At 37.9% G+C, this 20,980-nt stretch overlaps 1 protein-coding gene and 1 long non-coding RNA gene across 2 annotated transcripts in view; one reads left to right on the plus strand and one right to left on the minus strand.

Moving 5' to 3' along the window:
• LOC107834667 (uncharacterized) overlaps positions 1 to 2,511 on the minus strand; it is a 19,134-nt gene extending 16,623 nt beyond the window's left edge. Inside the window, exon 1 of the long non-coding RNA XR_001660475.1 lies at positions 2,286 to 2,511. This is a non-coding gene — a long non-coding RNA (uncharacterized LOC107834667). The remainder of the gene's footprint in view (positions 1 to 2,285) is intronic.
• Positions 2,512 to 9,171: 6,660 nt separating this feature from the next.
• LOC103131047 (hexokinase-2-like) lies at positions 9,172 to 19,362 on the plus strand. The gene is made up of 11 exons (XM_007542604.2): positions 9,172 to 9,183; positions 11,574 to 11,681; positions 13,174 to 13,354; positions 14,088 to 14,233; positions 15,095 to 15,217; positions 15,322 to 15,417; positions 15,579 to 15,672; positions 16,748 to 16,931; positions 17,446 to 17,601; positions 17,701 to 17,934; positions 19,221 to 19,362. Exons 1-11 carry the CDS (start codon positions 9,172 to 9,174, stop codon positions 19,360 to 19,362), a joined length of 1,476 nt encoding a protein of 491 aa, XP_007542666.2.
• Positions 19,363 to 20,980: the final 1,618 nt, after the last annotated feature.

Below are 20,980 nucleotides of genomic sequence, written 5' to 3' on the forward strand. Positions count from 1 at the left end.
TGATGATGATGATGATGAGGAAGTTTCAGCATACAGGATCAGTAATTCTCCCATCAGATCCTTCACTCCCATCTCTGAAGCCACCGGATGCCTTATTGACTTCAGGAAACAGCAGCGACCCAAGAAGCCCAGTCAAAGACGGAGATGATGTCATGAAGAAGGAGCCAGAACCTTTAACCATCACCAGGCTGCCAGGGTTGTGATGGAGCCTTTTTCAAGATGTTTTATTTAAAAAAAAAACTGTCTTTGACTTTGTTGAAACCACTGTTGCTGATGTCAAACTACCTCCTGCTTTGTATAAACATTCCCGTTATGTTACTGTAGTTCTGCTTTTTATTTACATTTAATGTCTTTTAATCAAGCAAACTCATCTGCTTCAAAATAATTGATTTTCTCTGATTAACAGTTGAACTGAGCTGTAGTGCCTTCTACTGTCAGAATAAAGTATTACACACCTGAATTCAACAGATCTGACCAACAATTTAAACTATATGAAGTAAAAACTGAGGATTCACTTTGAAAAATGTAAAAGTTTGTTCAGGTCAGCAAATGTCCACCAGTCCCTAACCATTTGTATTTTATTACAATAATCATAAGTTAGAGAATATAAACTCGCACAAATAGGTGGAGCCAAAAATAGCAGTTGAGTTTCTAGACCAAATTTACCGGAGGAGCAAACATTCTGTTGAAATAATCGTGTGACATCGTGAGAACAAATGTAATTTTTCTGTTGCCTCCCACTCACTAACGCAACAACTACAATGAAGTACAAAACCTGTCTTCACTTTTTCAAAAACACATACACTACTTCCTCATAGGAACTGAAGCACCATCAGCTGCATCTGTGGGTGCTTCCCGATGGAGGGGAAATAAATTCTGACAGGTGTTCAGGAAAAAATGGGAAAAAAAAGGGCAATGTTTCATTGTTTAATGTATTTGGTGACCTGCAGAGAAAAGGAGCCTCTTGCAGCTCCAGAGCTGATGAAAACTGTGATCCCATTGCAATATGGATGAAGCTGACCTTAATTTTTAATTCGTTGTTAAAGGAAAACATAAAATTGGTTCAAAAGTTATGGTTTCTGTGCCAAAGCATATTGCTAGGTTAAAGGGGCCAGGTTAAAGCACTGGCTCCCTCTGGCCCCTGTCTAGAACCACCCATCTCAAACCACATTTTCTGAGTTCAAAATATTTTCCCTGAAGTTGCAGAACAGGGCCGGTCCTAGTTTGTTTGGTGCCCTGGGCGAACAACAGAGAGAAGAGGTGCAGCAGGCAGCACCAAGCCTGTCCGCTTTGCATACAGCACTCACATCCAGAGGCAGGGCATGTGACTTGTGTGTGTGTGTGAGTGCTTACAAGTGTGGTGTGCATGTATGTGGAAATGGAGTAAAGAGGAGAGGGGGTGTTCAGAAAGCTCATGCCGCCCTAGACGAGCCCGTATCGTTCATATCGGAGACCTCCACTACATGTTGCACTGGATTATTATGTCATTGTAGTTTGTGAGACTTATCACTTCAATTTTAAGAGCAGAGCTGTCCAGGTTGAATATGGTTGGCATTTCAGAGACAGTCTCCTCAACATAGGCGCCTGTGGACAGTAACTTGGCAGCAGCTGCACCATGAGTTCAAAGCATTAACAGGTCCCGCACAACTGGTATTTAAAATTGCTTTGTAAAATGTAAATGGCAAGTTCTCTCAGTGATCTATATTAGTAGATTGGACATCATCTGAAATACTCTGCTTTGCTTAGAGTCGGGAAAATGACACAATGAAGCAAAGAATCTGGAAAAGGGAAGGAATGTCCATCCATTTTCTGCACACCCTTGTCCCTTAGTGGGGTCAGGAAGGGTGCTGGTGCCTGTCTCTAGGTAATATTCCAGGCAAGAGGCAGGGTACACCCTGGACAGGTCACCAGTCTGTCACAGGGTAACACAGGACAAACAACCATGCACACACACACTCACACCTAGGGAGAATTTAGAGAAACCAATTAACCTGACAGTCATGTTTTTGGACTGTGGGAGGAAGCCTGAGTACCCAAGAGAGAACCCACACATGCACAGGAAGAACATGCAAACTCCACACAGAAAGACCCCAGGCTGGGAATTGAACCCAGAGCCTTCTTACTGCAAAGCAACAGCTCTACCAACTGCACCACTGTGCAGCCCATGGGAGGGAATTGTTGGGAATGGAAATCCCGATCGATGAATCATAATTTGTATTGACACACGAAGCATAAAATCAGCCAAGAAAAGCATTCAGACTTTACTTATTTTATTAACTTTCAACGCTGAGGGGGGGCGCTGTGGAGCCACGAACTAAGATGGCAGCTTAAAGTGGATGCTCCGTGAGACCTGCACCAAAACTTTGAAAAACCCAGGATTAGAAACGTAATCTGGACCCGAAAATGTCAAAATCAACCACTCTTCAGGACTGTGATATTTTCACACGAAAACGCGGTTCCCAAAAACCAGCTAAAACTGATACTTCGGTAGCAGATCAAGACAAAGAGGGGCCGCTAGCATTGATAGCATGTGTGACCTTAGCACGGTGCTAGCTGAACTTCGGTCGTTGCATTCAGAGTTCGGTGGATTTGGAAACAAATTGGACAGCATAGATAACCGTATGGGTGAAATGACGAAGTCCATAGCCTCTTTGGAGAAAAACATAGCAGAGGTGAAGCAAAATGTGGCTGCTAATGCTACTAGACTGGAGGAAGCTGAAAACAGAATCGTTACAGCGGAGGAACTCTTAGAAACTAGTATGGCTAATCTTGCCAAAGCTCTGAAGCGAATATCCTACTTGGAAGCTAAGACCGACGACCTGGAGAACCGAGGCCGAAGGAAGAACCTGCGCCTCTTTGGGATCCGGGAGAACGCTGAGGGTCAGCGGCCTTTGCTAGGGTTTATACGGGAGATGCTGTCGCGCTGGCTGGAGACCGATAGATCCTTCATCATTGAGAGGGCCCACCGCACCCTAGCACCTCCAAAACCAAACCAGCACAGAGCCGTCCTCATCCGTTTCCCGAATTTCCAAGATCGGGAATTTGTTTTCCGCTCTACAAAACAACGCAACATTGAATGCGATGGGAATAAAAAAATTTTCGTTCAGGATCTTTCAGCAGAAACCATCCGACAGCGAGCTGAGTTCGATAACATCAGGAAAGCTTTTGCTGAAAAAGGACTGTTCCGCGGGTGTCAATATAACCCATGCAAAATGAGGATCCTCCACAAAGGGAAGATACAGCTGTTTTCATCTCCTAAGGAAGCTGGGGATTTCCTCCGCAAACACGCTGGACAGGACTGACTGTACTGGTGAGCGGTTCAATTCCTGAACCACCGAATTAGCTGCTTATAACTGATAGCTGTTTTTCTCTACCTCAGCTGACATAATATCAAGTTAATCTTTGATGTATGTATANTTGCTGATGTCAAACTACCTCCTGCTTTGTATAAACATTCCCGTTATGTTACTGTAGTTCTGCTTTTTATTTACATTTAATGTCTTTTAATCAAGCAAACTCATCTGCTTCAAAATAATTGATTTTCTCTGATTAACAGTTGAACTGAGCTGTAGTGCCTTCTACTGTCAGAATAAAGTATTACACACCTGAATTCAACAGATCTGACCAACAATTTAAACTATATGAAGTAAAAACTGAGGATTCACTTTGAAAAATGTAAAAGTTTGTTCAGGTCAGCAAATGTCCACCAGTCCCTAACCATTTGTATTTTATTACAATAATCATAAGTTAGAGAATATAAACTCGCACAAATAGGTGGAGCCAAAAATAGCAGTTGAGTTTCTAGACCAAATTTACCGGAGGAGCAAACATTCTGTTGAAATAATCGTGTGACATCGTGAGAACAAATGTAATTTTTCTGTTGCCTCCCACTCACTAACGCAACAACTACAATGAAGTACAAAACCTGTCTTCACTTTTTCAAAAACACATACACTACTTCCTCATAGGAACTGAAGCACCATCAGCTGCATCTGTGGGTGCTTCCCGATGGAGGGGAAATAAATTCTGACAGGTGTTCAGGAAAAAATGGGAAAAAAAAGGGCAATGTTTCATTGTTTAATGTATTTGGTGACCTGCAGAGAAAAGGAGCCTCTTGCAGCTCCAGAGCTGATGAAAACTGTGATCCCATTGCAATATGGATGAAGCTGACCTTAATTTTTAATTCGTTGTTAAAGGAAAACATAAAATTGGTTCAAAAGTTATGGTTTCTGTGCCAAAGCATATTGCTAGGTTAAAGGGGCCAGGTTAAAGCACTGGCTCCCACTGGCCCCTGTCTAGAACCACCCATCTCAAACCACATCTTCTGAGTTCAAAATATTTTCCCTGAAGTTGCAGAGCAGGGCAGGTTCTAGTTTGTTTGGTGCCCTGGGCGAACAACAGAGAGAAGAGGTGCAGCAGGCAGCACCAAGCCTGTCCACTTTGCATACAGCACTCGCATCCAGAGGCAGGGCACGTGACTTGTGTGCGTGTGAGTGCTTACAAGTGTGGTGTGCATGTATGTGGAAATGGAGTAAAGAGGAGAGGGGGTGTTCAGAAAGCTCATGCCGCCCTAGACGAGCCCGTATCGTTCATATCGGAGACCTCCACTACATGTTGCACTGGATTATTATGTCATTGTAGTTTGTGAGACTTATCACTTCAATTTTAAGAGCAGAGCTGTCCAGGTTGAATATGGTTGGTATTTCAGAGACAGTCTCCTCAACATAGGCGCCTGTGGACAGTAACTTGGCAGCAGCTGCACCATGAGTTCAAAGCATTAACAGGTCCCGCACAACTGGTATTTAAAATTGCTTTGTAAAATGTAAATGGCAAGTTCTCTCAGTGATCTATATTAGTAGATTGGACATCATCTGAAATACTCTGCTTTGCTTAGAGTCGGGAAAATGACACAATGAAGCAAAGAATCTGGAAAAGGGAAGGAATGTCCATCCATTTTCTGCACACCCTTGTCCCTTAGTGGGGTCAGGAAGGGTGCTGGTGCCTGTCTCTAGGTAATATTCCAGGCAAGAGGCAGGGTACACCCTGGACAGGTCACCAGTCTGTCACAGGGTAACACAGGACAAACAACCATGCACACACACACTCACACCTAGGGAGAATTTAGAGAAACCAATTAACCTGACAGTCATGTTTTTGGACTGTGGGAGGAAGCCTGAGTACCCAAGAGAGAACCCACACATGCACAGGAAGAACATGCAAACTCCACACAGAAAGACCCCAGGCTGGGAATTGAACCCAGAGCCTTCTTACTGCAAAGCAACAGCTCTACCAACTGCACCACTGTGCAGCCCATGGGAGGGAATTGTTGGGAATGGAAATCCCGATCGATGAATCATAATTTGTATCGACACACGGAGCATAAAATCAGCCAAGAAAAGCATTCAGACTTTACTTATTTTATTAACTTTCAGCGCTGAAAGGAGACACTTTACCACTACATCCGAGAAGAGTTTCTAAAAAGTCTGTGCAGCGTCTGAGGAGAAAGAGGAGGGTAGCTGATTATATGGACTGAAGACACTCCCTGAAATCACACCATGTCTCTGTGGCCCGAGAAAACTTTTCTTTTTTGTGAGAAATGAACCTTGGTGTCTAACAGAATCAAAAATGTAACTCTTTACTATGGGCCCTTTGTCTAACAGCGTGTGACTCTTTCTCGGCCTTGGTAAAGCGTCTCAACAGAATGTTTTGCTATTAAATGCCAACACTATGACAGTGAGACAACAAGGCCCAAGGGAATCACTTTTTACAAGTCAGTCAAAAGTTTTAATTAAAATATATATATAAAGAAGGTGGGTAGTAGGTTAGCTATGCTGTAGCTTGACTTTGACAATCTTATTTGATGCTTAGTTCGGTGTGTTTCAATTCAGTAAACACAAGAATAAAGCGACCCACACATCTACTTTCTGATAGATTTAAGGTTGCCACCCGTCCCGTATTTTGGCTGTTAAATGTAGCTTCCCATATTAAACCGATACAGGACGTGATTTGTTCCATATTCTACAAATGTGGATATGTAAAAGTAAAAAAGTGGTCCCCGAACACTTTATATAGTAGGCTGCCCCAGTCATTGTTTGACTCATGGTGTTGGTGTTGCGATATTGTGCCCAACTGCTGTCTGGGTAACACAGAATAACCAACACGCTCCTGCCGAAGTCTCCCCTTCGCCCGCTTATGAGACCAGGACGAGATACATTAGTGGGCGTCCCTTATTTTGATTTCTGAAAGGTGGCAACCCTAGACAGATTGGAGCAGATGTTAGCATTAGCTAATCAACCACTGCTGTTTGGGTGATCACTTTTTAATGATTGCAGAATAAACATTATGCCTGAATATTCAATAAACAAATCTGTAACAAATTGAATGTTTTGTTTGGTGTTTTTACATACTTTTTGTGTGGTAAATGTTTATGTTTTTTTTTTTTTTGTGACAATTCCAGATACACTTGAACACAGTCTCGCTCTGTGAGGTCCCGTAGCTGTTATGTGTTGGTTGCCATGGAAAAAGGTCTGCATGTGATGTAAAGCTGACACTAACAGGGAACAAAAGAATACAAGTGGTGTTAAGTTGTTCTCCACATGTTTTTCTACGTTTTCCCCCTGAACTAATTTCGTCATATGTTTGTAGAATGTAGCCATGTTCAAAGCAATCATCAAATAGGATGAAATATTTCATAAAAGTAGGAGCCAAAGTTTGTTACATTTTAAAGCATTGCTCCTGGAGAGGTAATTAGGTAAAATTAAATTATGGGCCATTATGAAGTAGACATGCGCTTTGTCTTCTCTTGTACCTTGACAGAACTGACAGAAACCAAACTATTTACAGATTTATATCCAGAGAGAATAAATATTTTATACATCCAAACACCTTCTCAGCTTTAACTTAAGCCACATTGTATAAAGGTTGTGGCTGCAGCCATTTCTTGAGCCAGCTTCTTGCTCATCCTGCATTGAAACAGTGCGGTTTTGTGGACACGAGTGAGTGCAGTAATGGCATAGGTACTAACTGTAGTGGCTAATAGTCAATGTCCAATCCAGTAATATGTATCAATGGTCACTCTATTCCCCAACTTCCAACCAGCCCCAAAATACTCCCACTGAAAATCTTGACATGAGCAGAGACATGTGACACTGAAAAGTTATTTGCTTTTCAGTAGAGTATAGAAGCTGCAGAATCTCAAGTCAGACAAAAAATATATGTAAATTTAACTGAAACCTGTCTTATTGTATAAATTTTACAATAAAGAAATAGGCCAGCCAGTTCAGCATCAGCTGTGAGTCAGAATCACATGATTGAAAAATACAAAGTTTGCACTGACAATGATTCATTTGCCTTACTCAGAAGTTGTTTATTCTGTTTTTTTTAATTATTTAATAACATTTTGATAGTTACAAAATCTAATATTGTTGATGTTTTTGAGCACTTGATAAAATCAGGGGAAAAAATGCAACTATGTTATTGTGAAAATTCTTCACAAAAAATATTAACGAATTTTGCAACAGTTTTCAACTTGTAGATAAGCATTGAGCAAATATACAGACTACTTCCACAAAATAGAGTATGACTGAAAAGTTCATTTTTTAGTGATTCCATGACCAAGTGAAAGACATTATATACCGTATTTTCTGCACTAAAAGGCGCACCTTCAATGAATGACCTATTTTAAAACTTTATTCATATATAAAGCGCATAGAATAGACACTACAGTAGAGGCTGGAGTTACGTTATGCATCCACTAGATGGAGCTGCACTAAAAGGAAATGTCAACAAAACAATCCGACTCCGGTCGTCGAGGAGAGCCTTCCACGACTAGGCTGGGGCGTGGCCGGACGATGGTCACCCTTCTCCGTTCGCGCACAGCATGTTGGTGGAGAACGTGGTGCTAAATGACCTGCAGACGACCTGATTCTAGACGGTCGCTAGGTAGATAGGTCAGTCAAACTTTATTAATAGATTACAAACCAGCGTTCTGACAACCATCCCAGCATCTCCGCGCGCTTCTTCTTCTACGGCCGAAAATGAAGTCGGCGGCTGCTTACTGTAGTTGCTAGACCTGTTGTGGCTCAATATTGGTCCATATATAAGGCGCACCGGATTATAAGGCGCACTGTCGGCTTTTGAGGAAAGTGAAGGTTTTTAGGTGCGCCTTATAGTGTGGAAAATACGGTAGATTAATTAGACGACAGATGTTTTAACATCTGTATATCTTTTTGTAAGTTTTAACACCTCTAAAATGTTATTATTTTCAAAAGGTACTATTAATCTGACAAGCCTCTTCAGAGTATATATTTATTGAATAAGACTGCATGGCATTCACTTTAAGTTTTGGCATTATTCTTAGCACAATAAACACCTGTCAGAACTTGTTGGGAAGCCCCGATGGGATCGGAAGAGTGGGTCCTTGTTGACTGCACCTCAATTCTACCTAACTGGATGAGGAAGTACAGTTGTTTTTTTTTTAAATCATAGTGATAAAGTGAAAAACAGGTTTTGTCACCTTAACATTCAGTTAGTGAGTGGGTGGTAACAACTTACTCTCACGCATGATTATTTCATGTTTGCCCCTCTGGTAAATTTGTCTACTCACAATCCTCTCGTTCATACTTGCCTGTCCAGACAAGATAAAGTGAAAGACAAGTTTTGTCACCGTAACATTCAGTTAGTGAGTGGGTGGTAACAGAAACGATGTTCTCAACTTATTGTCACGCATGATTATTTCATATTTGCCCCTCTGGTAAATTTGGTCACTTTTTGAATCTGTGTGTGACTACATTCTCTGACTGAGGATCATCAAAACAAAGTACAGATCTACAAAGTAACATTTTTAAAAATATTCAAAGCTTGTGTCTGAGCCTGAAATCCCAATTTCAAAATCATAGTGGGCAGTACAGCAAAAATCTTTACTGAATTTCAGAAAGTCTGATATTTTGCCATACATTCAGAGTAATTTATTCCCCTTTACTTTTAAAAGTAGGTGACAAATAAATTCTTCAGCTTAGAGGAGCATCATGCAAATTAAATTGAAAAAATCCAAAACGAAAAACTCGCAAAAACTCAAGGGTAAACTTATCAATGGTTCCAAAATCAGGAGAAATTATGGTTGGGATGAATAAGAAAGAGGTCAGAGGTCACTTAAATAGAGAATCTCTACTCATGCATCTTTTGGTAAGTGATTTTGAATAGTAGAAGACATCTACACCAATAGTTTCAGAAATCAGACATTTGGATCTTAACATTGCAACATCATCAGCCTCTCATAGTGAAAAAAGGAAATGGGTGTAAACCTCTCCATCAGCACTCACCTTATACTATATAAAGGGAGTCACATCCTTAAAGCTGAAGCAGTACATTGCAGAACACAAAGGTGAGTTTTTCCTCTTTGCTGCTTCTTTAGAAATTCATTTGACACATTAGATGGTTTGGTTTTGTTAGATGATTATTTTTATTTTTTAGGGACTGTTTTAAAGTGTCAACTGCAGGATAAAAAGTTAGATGCGTCTTTAATGATTAAAGAAAATTGAAACATTTAATACATGTATCTATGTGTGAAACTGCTACAAAATTTCAGGATTTTACAGAGCAGCAAAAACGACAATCTGAAAATCTGTGATATATATATATATATATATATATATATATATATATTTATTCTTGAATTAAATTTTGCAGAGTGAAGCATTTGGTTTTACTTTGGCTTTATTCAAACTCACGAACTCTTACCATGTATTTTTTGTCCAGTTTCTATCACAAATACCATAGTACATTTGAATTAAGACAACTAAAAATACAGCAAGCTTTTCAGGAAATAGGAGTCAGTTTTAAGCCAATAGTGTCATGAGGTGCAGTTGAGAGAGGTGAGGTAGACGTTGAGACCCAGGTAAGTGAAGAAAATTATGAATTTAATGATGAATCCACAAAAAATACAAAAGTCCAAAATCCCAGGCAGCACAGATGAGCAGAAGCCTAAATGCTCAGAGGTGGTAGCAACTGGTAAAACAAAACGACAAACCTGACAACAGACTAGACAGATTAGACAAGAACTGACAAAGACACAGAAATATAGGTGACATAAAATACACAGAGGGTAATCAGGGAATGAGAAACACCTGGGAACAATCAGACACCTAAACTAAACACACAGGAAAACTCAAATTATGACCAACAGTTCCTTAATATTGATGAGAAAGTACCAATTATAAATAAATAATCTGTAAATGGAAAAATACATTTTTCCCATATTATAAGTTAAAATGACTTGTTCCATTGGCAGATTATTTAACTTAAAACTGATAAATTTTAAAATCAATACTAAGGGATTGACTTAAAATAAGCTCTTATATCGTGCTGAAAAGTTACTTGTTAGTTTTGCGATATACTAACATATTTTGGTAACACTTTATTTGAAGGGGGGTGAATAAGACTGTCATGACACTGTCATAAACATGACATAACACCTGTCATGAACATGAATAAGCCTTCATGAATATTTATGACTGTTGTCATAAAGTGTCATTCAGTAAATTATGACACTTTTAATACAAAGTTGACATTATTCAAATGTCTTTGTTATGACAACTTGACATTAACCAGGAAATCATTACTGTTTAAACTTTACCTTTAATAACATAAAGTTACCTAATTTTTAAAGTGCAATCAGCAATATTTTTATAACAAATTTATATCAGTAATGATTTCCTGGTTAATGTCAAGTTGTCATAACAAAGACATTTTGAATAATGTCAACTTTGTATTAAAAGTGTCATAATTTACCGAATGACGCTTTATGACAACAGTCATAAATATTCATGAAGGCTTATTCATGTTCATGACAGGAGTTATGTTATGTTAATGAAAGTGTCATGTCAGTCTTATTCACCGCCCTTCAAATAAAGTGTTACCCATATTTTCACCAGAAACTAGATATAATATAGTTGAATTTACAAAATCTGTAGATTTTGTTTTAGTAAATAGAGGAACCGGAATGGTTTTGTATTAGCAGAAGACATGTTGTCACCATGTAAATAATTTGACAGATTCTTCACTTTAAAAACAGCTGAATAAAAATACAAACAAAACCAAACACTTTATTCATTACTAGTTAATAGTATACTAAAATATACCATGTACAACATGGAAAAAGTATTTCCTCATCAATGACTATTAAACAGCAATAATAAAGCAAATACTGGATCAATTACAGTGTTCACGTAAAAACAAGCCATGTAGTTAAGATGTAACTCAGGATGTGATACGACTTTTGACAGTCAAAACATAGAATAGATATTGAGTTACCTCTCTTTCTGAAATAAATAGTAAAAAGCACAACTTTCATGAAAAACATTCATAAAAGAACATTTCTGTGACAAATTTTAGAGCAATTAATCCAGTAATGGCTAATAATGTATGATTATTTTACTGTCACCTGCTTCCACCTAATACTCTATCTAACCAAAATAACAGAATCACAAGCATTGTGATTGTACATGCAACTACCACCTCTCAGATTAATCACAACTAAAGAACATTTGGTTTTAACTTTATCTTTCTCTGTTCAGGTGAGCAACACTGAAACAAACGAGGACAGCATTCCTTTTTCCGAGAAGTCCAAACAAAGCAACACCATGGCTAACCTTGTTGATATCACTTATGAAACGCCTGCTGAGGTATGTGTTGCTTGAAAATGTTAAAGTTGAGTCCTCCTGCAGCTTTTATATGCATCCCTTTTCCACCAGCCCTAGATCTGATAATAATATCTTATTATCGGGTCTCTGCAGAGCTGAATGAATCCTGGTAAAGAAATTCAGCTGTTTGATTTAGATTTAGAAGCAGAGATCTAAGTCAAAGTGGTAGGATGTTGGTTCTTCAGGATTGAACTTGGGCACCCTGACCTATAGTGAGCCGCAAATAATGTGTTAAACAAGTATTGCTGAAAATAACGCATGCTGAGGACATAATTTATCTTGGGCCTCTTCTCTTAGCATCTTTTCATGCTAATTGTTTGTATTTTTTGTAAACGGCAAGGCTTTATGGAGATTTGCTAAGGTGTTTGCATACACTTTTGGAATAGCAACCTAGAATGTTGGAAGATCCTTGAGCAGCCAAACCTTCTTATGCAATATGGATGATGTGCTAAGAACATAATAGATTAGTGTGAGCATTATTGGATTTTTTAAAATGTGGACTCTTGGTGCAGTCCTGAAACCCTCCAGTCAGGCTCTGATTATTTGTAGAAGACTTTTGAACCTGACATATTTATCATCTGCCTTCTCTGTGTGGTTAAAAATAAATACAGTGAACCCTCCCTATAACGCGGTTCACCTTTTATGGTCTCGCTGCTTCACAGATTTTTAACGGTGATGGGAAAAAAATAAAGAATAACTAGAAAATTCCTGAAGAAATTTAAATAGGGTGTGCAGAGGTGCACCCGTTGCTTTTTTCACAGTACTGTAGCCATATATTGCACAGTTGAACTTGGCCATGAGCACATCCATGCAATACTGGACATGGTTCACCACCAAAGTGCAATGACTAAAGCATTTGCCAGGTCCATCATCATAATGCTATGGCTAACCTGTTTCACTACAAGGGCTGAACCTTATACATAGTGAAAATCTGTTCAGGATAACGACTATAAGCTTCACACATGTGGTTCTCACTCACAGTCCAAAAAATGAAGACATGCATTGCTATGGGGAGGCCCCAATAATAAAGAGACCGCTTGTTGGGTGTAGAACAGTAAGTTCCTGCCATGCATTGCATAGCAGGCCCTACTAATTAAAGGTAACTACTTCGCAGATTACACTTATCGCGGGTTATTTTCAGAATGCAACTCCCGTGAAAAATGAGGGATCACGGTAAAGTTCTCTGAGGTAACTGAAACTGCAATTTCGCTGTCTTTCTGACAATGACAAGAAATTCTTCAGATTCTGACCTACATGAATCAGAAGAATTCATGTAGTTTCCATCCTCATCCTCAGTTAGTTAATAAATGAACTCTCACTTTGCACAATCTTCTTGTAGTTTTCCTGTACATGTGACCAATGGGAATTTTGAATTATTTCTCAAATACAAGCAGTATGTTTGTGTATGTAATGATAAATGTAGTTAAGTTGTGTGTAACACAAGGTCTCATGCTTTGTTTGTGTCTCTGTGTAGGTGGAGGAGATCTTGAAGCCTTTCCGACTTTCCAACGAGAATCTGAAGGAGATTTCTAAACGACTTCTGAAAGCCATGGAAGAAGGTCTGAGGAATAAGACAGTTGGCAGTGACCATCCGTCCATCCGTCCATCCGTCAAGATGTTATCCTCCCATTTAAAGGAAAGACCAAACGGAACAGGTACGAGTATTACTTCAGTCAGAATCATTTTACAGTTTTCTCAGTTCATTCTAGTAATTTGCAATTTAATTTATGACAAGTCTCTGCAGTGATTAATGGAGCTAGTAAAGAAGTGAAGAAAGGGAAAAAATGGGGAGTTAAAGCTCAAGGAAGAACTGAAAAAACAAGGTCACAAGGAATGTGGAACATAAGCATAGAAGGATTAAAGAACAATTGGGAGTTAGGGTAGCTAGGACATTAGGAAGGAAAGAATGATACAAGAAAGGACTGGAGGCAAGGCAACAAGAAAGATGGAAGAAAGAGGTAGAACACAAGACGGGAAAGATACCAGGACAAAAGGAATGGAAACAGGACATAAAGAAGGAAGGAAAGAAGGAAATAAATGAGGAAAGATGGTAAGGAAGCAAGGCTGGGAGGGAAGGAAGGAAGAAAGGATGAGAGGACGCAGAAATACAATGTAGTAAAAATCAGATTATAAAGAAGAAAGAAAAGACAAGGGAAAATTAAATTGAAGAAGGAAGAATATGAGAAAGGAAGAATGGGGAGTGAAGGGCGTAATACTGAGAAATTGAACTATAGAGAAACAAGACTGGAAATGAAAATATCTTTCCATGTTCTTATTTTCTTTTTCTGCACTTATCCAGACCTTAAAAATACTGAAATCAAATTCCCTGATATTCATAGGAAATATTTTAAAACCAAACCGTATCTGTACATTTTTTCCTGCATCCAGAGAATGGAGGCTTCTTGGCTCTGGATATGGGTGGAACAAAGTTACGGGCATATTATGTCGAGGTGATGAATGGGAAGATAAAGCTGGAGCCTAAAAGCAAAGAGTGGACAATACCTCAAGAGCTAAAGAATGAATCCGGAACACAGGTAATCTACATGGCCACATCTGACTTTTTAAACACAAATAAAACTCAAATACATAGAGTCACAAAACCAAGACTTACAAGAAAACAGTTTAATAGAAATTGCAACAAAACAGATTAAAATGAGTCACTAAGGGTCAATGTTCAGCAACAAGTTTCGCTCCTAACATAGGATTGGAAGAAGAAATGAATGTGATCCAAAGCAGAAAAGATTAGTTGCATATGACATAAAGTGATTTCTAAGTTAAATTATTTTTGTATTTTGTTATGCTGGGAATTCCATATATTTTAGTTTTTTTTATCTTATCAAAACAGATTTTTTTTTTTTCAGTGAATGACTCTGCTCCATGGAAGTGTTTTAACTAATAATTATTCCTCAGAAACAGTGAAATATATTCTTTCACACAATATTTTAAAAAAGAAAGAAAGAAAGTTCTGTCTGAGCAGCATATTTCATTCTTCAAGAACTGTGTAAAACACCACTCTTACTGTGACACACATCTTGTATATTTATTGGACACTATAAAAAAGTTCTGTGCCTCAAGAATAAGCTGTAGGTAATCCCAAACAAGGGCTATCTTTTTTTTCTTCCAAGAACAAATCAATAACAGCATATAGTACAAAAAAGAAAGAACTACATCCTTTGTTTTTGTAGGGTATGTTTTCGTATGTAGTCATTTAAATTGGTCCTTGGATCTTAACCTTGAAAAAGAAAAGCTTTATCATTAATGTTTCTATTCCTCCCAAGACAACAACAACAACAAAAAAAAAACTGTCTGGGCAGGATATTTCACACTTCAAGAACTCAAGTGGTGTATGTATTGGCCCTTAAGCAACATGTTTGTGTGTTCTTGTATCCTTTCAGCTGTTTGACTACATCGTGAAGAATCTTGGAGCATTCGTTGAGACGCTCAAGTTGGAAGGAAACCCTAAGTTACCACTTGGTTTCAGCTTCTCATTCCCCTGTGATCACAAATCACTTTACAAGGTCTTTAGTCTCACACTCCTAATCCTTTTTGGTTTGTCACTATTCTCCCAGTGGAAGACCCTTTCCACTAATAATTTTTGACATTTTTGTCGTTGTGTGAGCAGTGCTTCCTGACGAAGTGGACTAAAGGCTTCAAGTGCTCTGGGGTGGAAAGAAAGGATGTAGCAAAGCTACTGAGAGAGGCCATCGGAAGGAAAGGGGTTGGTGCATAATGCTCAGTAATCTATAAATATCCTCACTCTGTTTAGAAGATCTTCAGAATTAGTTTGCTGCTTTTATCCTCTTCTGAATCTCACTGTTTTAAAACTTCTCATGAGAGAGAGCCCAGTTTAACATAATGTATGTCTTTTTCCACATACAGGGCCTCAACATTCATCCAATAGTCATGGTGAACGATGTAGTGGCTACAATGATGAGTTGTGAGGACGAGAACTGCCAGATTGGGATGATTATTGGTAAAAAGCAAAACAAAACAAAAACATCTGAATGAAACATTTAGAAAACCTTCAGGTTGTCCCCCAATAAACGTTATGGATCTAAGGGGTAAACTATCAGAAACCAAAGAAAAAGAACATTACATTAAAAAATGTAAAAAAAAAAACTACAGAAATAATAATAATAAATAAAAACATGAGTCATTTTCCCAAAACAACATGGAAGGAATGCATGCATAATTGTGAAACCATGGTTTCACAATTGTTTTTAATTTTTTATAAATGAAAATCTGAAAAGTGTGACTTGTGTTTGTCTTCAGTCCCCTTGTGGCTGTACTTTGTAGAACCACAACGTATTTTAATTACAGCTGGGCATCTTTTGGGGTGTTTCTACTTACTTTAGAGATCCAGATTATTTATCCAGTCTTCATATTAGCTGGAGAGCATTTTTAAACATCCATTTGGAAGTTTTGCCAAAAGTTCTCAATCGGACATAGTTGCATGTTTAGGGATATCGTTCTGCTGGACAGTGAATTTCTACCACAGTCTCAGGACTTTTCCAGTCTCTCATAGTGTTCCACCTGGAGTTGTGTCTGTTGGTCAAATCTTTGCTTCATGGTTTGTATCAAACTTTAAATGAGACTTTAAATGAACTGTATGAAAGTTAATTTAGGAGCCTCAGAGTTTCAGTCTGAATATACAGTACATGCACTTTTCAGATTTCTTTTACATTTGAAAATCAAGTGTCATTTTCTTAGTGCTAAGGCAAGTGGATTTCTACTCTTGTTTATTGAACATCTTACCATTTATTTTGAAAAGACCATTTGGATGAGCGCTGAAACACCTTCCAGAAACAAGAGAAGTAGAAATCCTTTTTACTTCAGTACTTTCCTGGCTAAGAAACTGTCCTAGCATGTATCCCTATGTTCCACTATTTAACATTTGTTGGATTATCTCATAACATCCCAATACTGAAATACTGTGAAGTTTGTTGCTATAATGTCATAATATGAATAGTTCATAGAGTGTGAACACTTTTGTAAGACACTGCAAGGTTTTGTCAGTGGTGGGTAGAGCTACTCCTCTTCCTCGACAGGAACGGGAACCAACGCCTGCTACATGGAGGAGATGAAGAATGTGGGGACTGAGGATGGAGAAGAAGGACAATTGTGCATCAACACAGAGTGGGGCGGCTTCGGGGATGACGACTCGCTTAAGGATTTCCTGACAGAGTTCGACAAGAATTTGGACAATGAGTCAGACAACCCGGGAGAACACATGTAGGTCTAAGTTACAAATAAAATAAAAGTCAAATAAAAGTAAATATATTTGCTAATGATTTTTGTCTATCTAGTATGTTTTTTCTTAGCCTGTTGATAATGAAAGTCTTTTTCTTCATCACTTTCTGTCCAAACAGCTGTTAATATTTAGCAAGTTCAGTATTGTTGAACACTGAGGTTTGAACAACCAAACAAACTGATTATTTTTTCTGCTCTTTTTAAAAATCACCTGATGACTTTCTTGTGCAACACGAAAGCTGGATGTTTAGTTGTTGCAACCAAGAGAAGTTCTCTGCTGGCACATTCATCACAGCAATAGAAGCAGTTTTACTTTTTATCAATGGTTATGTCAACGGCAGAGAGGCTCAAGAATCTGCAATGTAATACTTTTGAGAATCACAACTTGTACCGCAGTTTGAGAACAATGACGAACATAAAGTTACAATATGAAAGAGTAGCAGATCACATAAACTGAGAGATGTTTCTGTTCCTTTCCTGATATGTTTTCTTGCAGTGTTGAGAAGATGATCAGTGGGAAGTATTTGGGGGAAATCGTTTGGCGTGTGCTGTTGGAGCTGAAGGAGAAGAAGCTGCTGTTTGAAGGCAGTGTGTCTGATAATCTGCGTAAAAAAGATACATTTGAGACACGGTTTATTTCTGAGATTGAGGAGTAAGTGTCCATTATATTTTGTCAGAGTCCTCGTTAATCAGATAAGTTCATTATTAACTTTGATGTGGTATTAAATTTGTGTGTGTGTTGTTGAAACAGCGAGAAAAATGGTCTGGAAAATGCCGACAAGATTCTGAGTGACCTGGACTTGAAGGTGAACTCGACTGATCCCAGTTTGGTGAAAATGGTGTGTGACACCATCTCCTCACGTTCTGCTCGTCTCTGTGCCGCCGCCTTGGTAACCATCGCCAACCGTATTCGTACCAATCGAGGGCTGCCTCATCTGAAAATCACAGTGGGAATGGATGGGACCGTCTACAAAAAACATCCCAAGTAAGGCACAAGGCAACATGCTTGATCCATCTTGATCTCTTAAAATGATGACCAACAGCTCATCAGGCCTTTTTGAAAGTATCTGAAAGCTTTTCTTTCATTTGTAGTCATTTTAAATCCAGTACTTGATTGTTTAGCTCAGAAAGTGATGTAATGTTTTCTAAAAAAAAAAAAAAAAAAACAAGCAAAAAACAAAATGAAAGTTTTAAAAAGATTTATTGTTGCTAGACAAAGTATGAAACTCAGATCTTTAAGAAACAGGACAAAATCAGGAAAGACCAGATGAAAGGTTGCATCATCTATTTCACATCAAATTTTCAATCATCAAATTTTCTTTTAAACATGGATAATTAGCAGTGTTTGAGAAAACTTTTGAACATGGGAGTGTCTCAGGCAGCACATTTGTAAACAATGTACTCCAAATTAGTTTTTATTAACAGTGGGTATTGTAGTGACTCCTGGCAGAAGCATTTTTATGCTGTACTTTAAACATGGTAGGTAATAATTTTATAGAAAGTTCTCATAACCTACATTAATCTGATGATTATTATCATCAGATTGTGTTGTCCTGCACTGTTAAGGAATAATAATTTGGTTTTTTGAGTAAAAACCATTAATACAGCTCAGTTCAGCTCTGATGTTGTAATACTTAATTTCTCCGTATCAGATGTTATCTGTTGGTGTTTTATCTCAGACAGTGGAAGAAAACCAAAAACCTTTGACCGTCATAAAGTTCAAAGATTATTCTGTCAAATACTGAGGAAATGTATTGCTACTTTTGATTTTTAAGATATTAACAAATGCATCTGGCATATTTTTTTTCTCTCAATATTGTGGCATTTAGCAAATATAAATAATTTAGATAATTCCATCTGACTTAAAACAAAATAAGGTTGGTCTGATTTAACATCAGACAGTAAGAAAAAAAGGTGAGCATGTTTTTATTTTGATAAAATACATATCAAAATATGTATTTTTGATATGTATTTTCAAATACATATTTGAAAATACATACCAGAATACCATTGATACCATGGTATCAATGGTATTCAATTGATACCATTGAATGGTATCAATGGTGAATTGCTACCATTCACCATTGTGAATGGTAGCAATTACAGGCTTAAAGCAAGTCAGTTAGTATCCTCTGTAGACTTAACCATCTAAAATGTCTCTCAGCTGAGAGATTTCCTGTATTTATAAATGACAGTTGTTTAACTTTCCTTTTATTCTGTCTGTCAGTTTCTCTAAAAAACACAGCCATGTTGAATCTCTAAACATCTCAGTTTTAGTGAAAAGCTCAAGGAAGCACTGCGCACCCTCTCACCTGAATGCGACATCAACATCAAAGTCGTAGACGATGCCAGTGGGAAAGGTGCTGCCTTGGTTGCAGCTGTGGCTCAGCGGCTTTGTGGACAGCAAGGATGAAGAAGAAGAGGAAGAGAATTCACAAAACAAATGAAAGAGCACAGTTTAAGAGATTGTCATTGTCAAACACAAATCTGATTATTTTTAAACATGCTGTATTTTTACAACTTCAAAGTGTATTTTGTAAAAATAAGTGATCAGATCTTTGTAATACACCAATAACAAATGAGTTTTTCCCCCTTATAAATAGAGATACAAGTAATTGACTTATTTGTCAAATGATAGTTAATTAGATTAAACTTTTTAGAAGTCAAATTTTACAATTAATACAAAAGAATATTTGAAGGTAACAACTGGATAAGACCATGATACAATCACTGAAGCTGCGCCTATGTGTTGTGTTTAAAGTAAACCCTATTTCTGTATCTAATTAGAAGTTATAATTGTGGGTTAATTGTGATGATAGAAAGCTGATTATGACCCAACGATATGTTGAAACTAGAAGTAGTAAGTACAAGGATGATTTTTGATTATTGTGGGGAATCAATTGTTACAAATACCAGATGATTGTAATAAATCGGAAATAAAGTGATGCTTAAAGTTTTTGTAATTCAAATGATGAGTTTATTTAAAAAATAATAAAATATGTCAATCAGTAAGTTGGGGACAGGGTGTGGAATCGCTCTAGTGGAAGCAGAAAGGGGTACTTTTTAAGACAAAGACACATGAAGATAAAACATATTGTGATACATATTGGGCATAAGAAAGTAGAAGTTCATATAATACCAGGGATCATTTGCCTAAGAGTAGCGAGAAGCCAAAAGTAGTTCTAATGTGATGCAGAGGTGGGCAGACAGGCAGAAGGACACGGATCACAAAAAGAGTCGGGATAAAATGGGCAATCTGCCATGACATAGTGAAGCATAATAAATTTAATGAAAAATAGGAACAGCTTACAAAAATGTAAACAGCCAAAATTGAATGAAGATGATTCAAAAACAAAACCAGCCAGAAGACACAAGGAGATAGCAGGGAAACCCGGGAGAAGTGACGTGACGAACCAGCAAGTAGTGACAGACGATGAAGTGCGCAAGTACTGGGAGGTTGAACGTTGGAATAAAGGAATTGGGCTGATTGCTAATGGGTTCCAGCTGTGAGTGAAGGAGGCAGACTGAAGAGAAGGAAAAGGAAGTGGAACAGGGCAGCAAGGGAGAATACATGGACTAGGAAATGAATCAAACAACAACTAAACTACAGAAACATAAGCAAACTACAGAGACAAAGAATAACTAGAAACAAGACTCACTAAGGAAGAACTGAAGTGGAAATGGAAACATGCAGAACTAATAGAAAAAAACTAATGAACACAAAAAAGGACAAAACTCAAAATCAAACTGAAACAATCCAAGATCCTAACAGAAGCAAGTTAAATTTCCAAACAACAGACGCATAATTAGATATCAATACTGTTTATGACAACACACAGTTAACAATGCCCTTTTAAGGACAAAAAATGAGATAAGATTTTCATACAAGTAGTAAGTAGATGCACTCACACAAATCATGCTCAAAGTCTTTCTTGCAGAAGACTTTTTGCCAAGACCACTGTAGGGAGAAAAAGATCTGGGGCCACAGTTAGTTGTAAAACTCTGCCTTTTCTAGAGTATCAATCAGCATA

This window comes from Poecilia formosa, unplaced genomic scaffold, assembly GCF_000485575.1.
Source record: "Poecilia formosa unplaced genomic scaffold, Poecilia_formosa-5.1.2 Scaffold712, whole genome shotgun sequence".
Taxonomy (NCBI): Eukaryota; Metazoa; Chordata; class Actinopteri; order Cyprinodontiformes; family Poeciliidae; genus Poecilia; species Poecilia formosa.

Bases quoted from the DNA above. Each gene is read 5' to 3' on its own strand.
- LOC103131047 (XM_007542604.2), top strand. The intron at 14,234-15,094 runs GTAATCTACATG...GTATCCTTTCAG, and splicing joins AGAATGAATCCGGAACACAG to CTGTTTGACTACATCGTGAA. The intron at 17,935-19,220 runs GTAAGGCACAAG...TAAACATCTCAG, and splicing joins GTCTACAAAAAACATCCCAA to TTTTAGTGAAAAGCTCAAGG.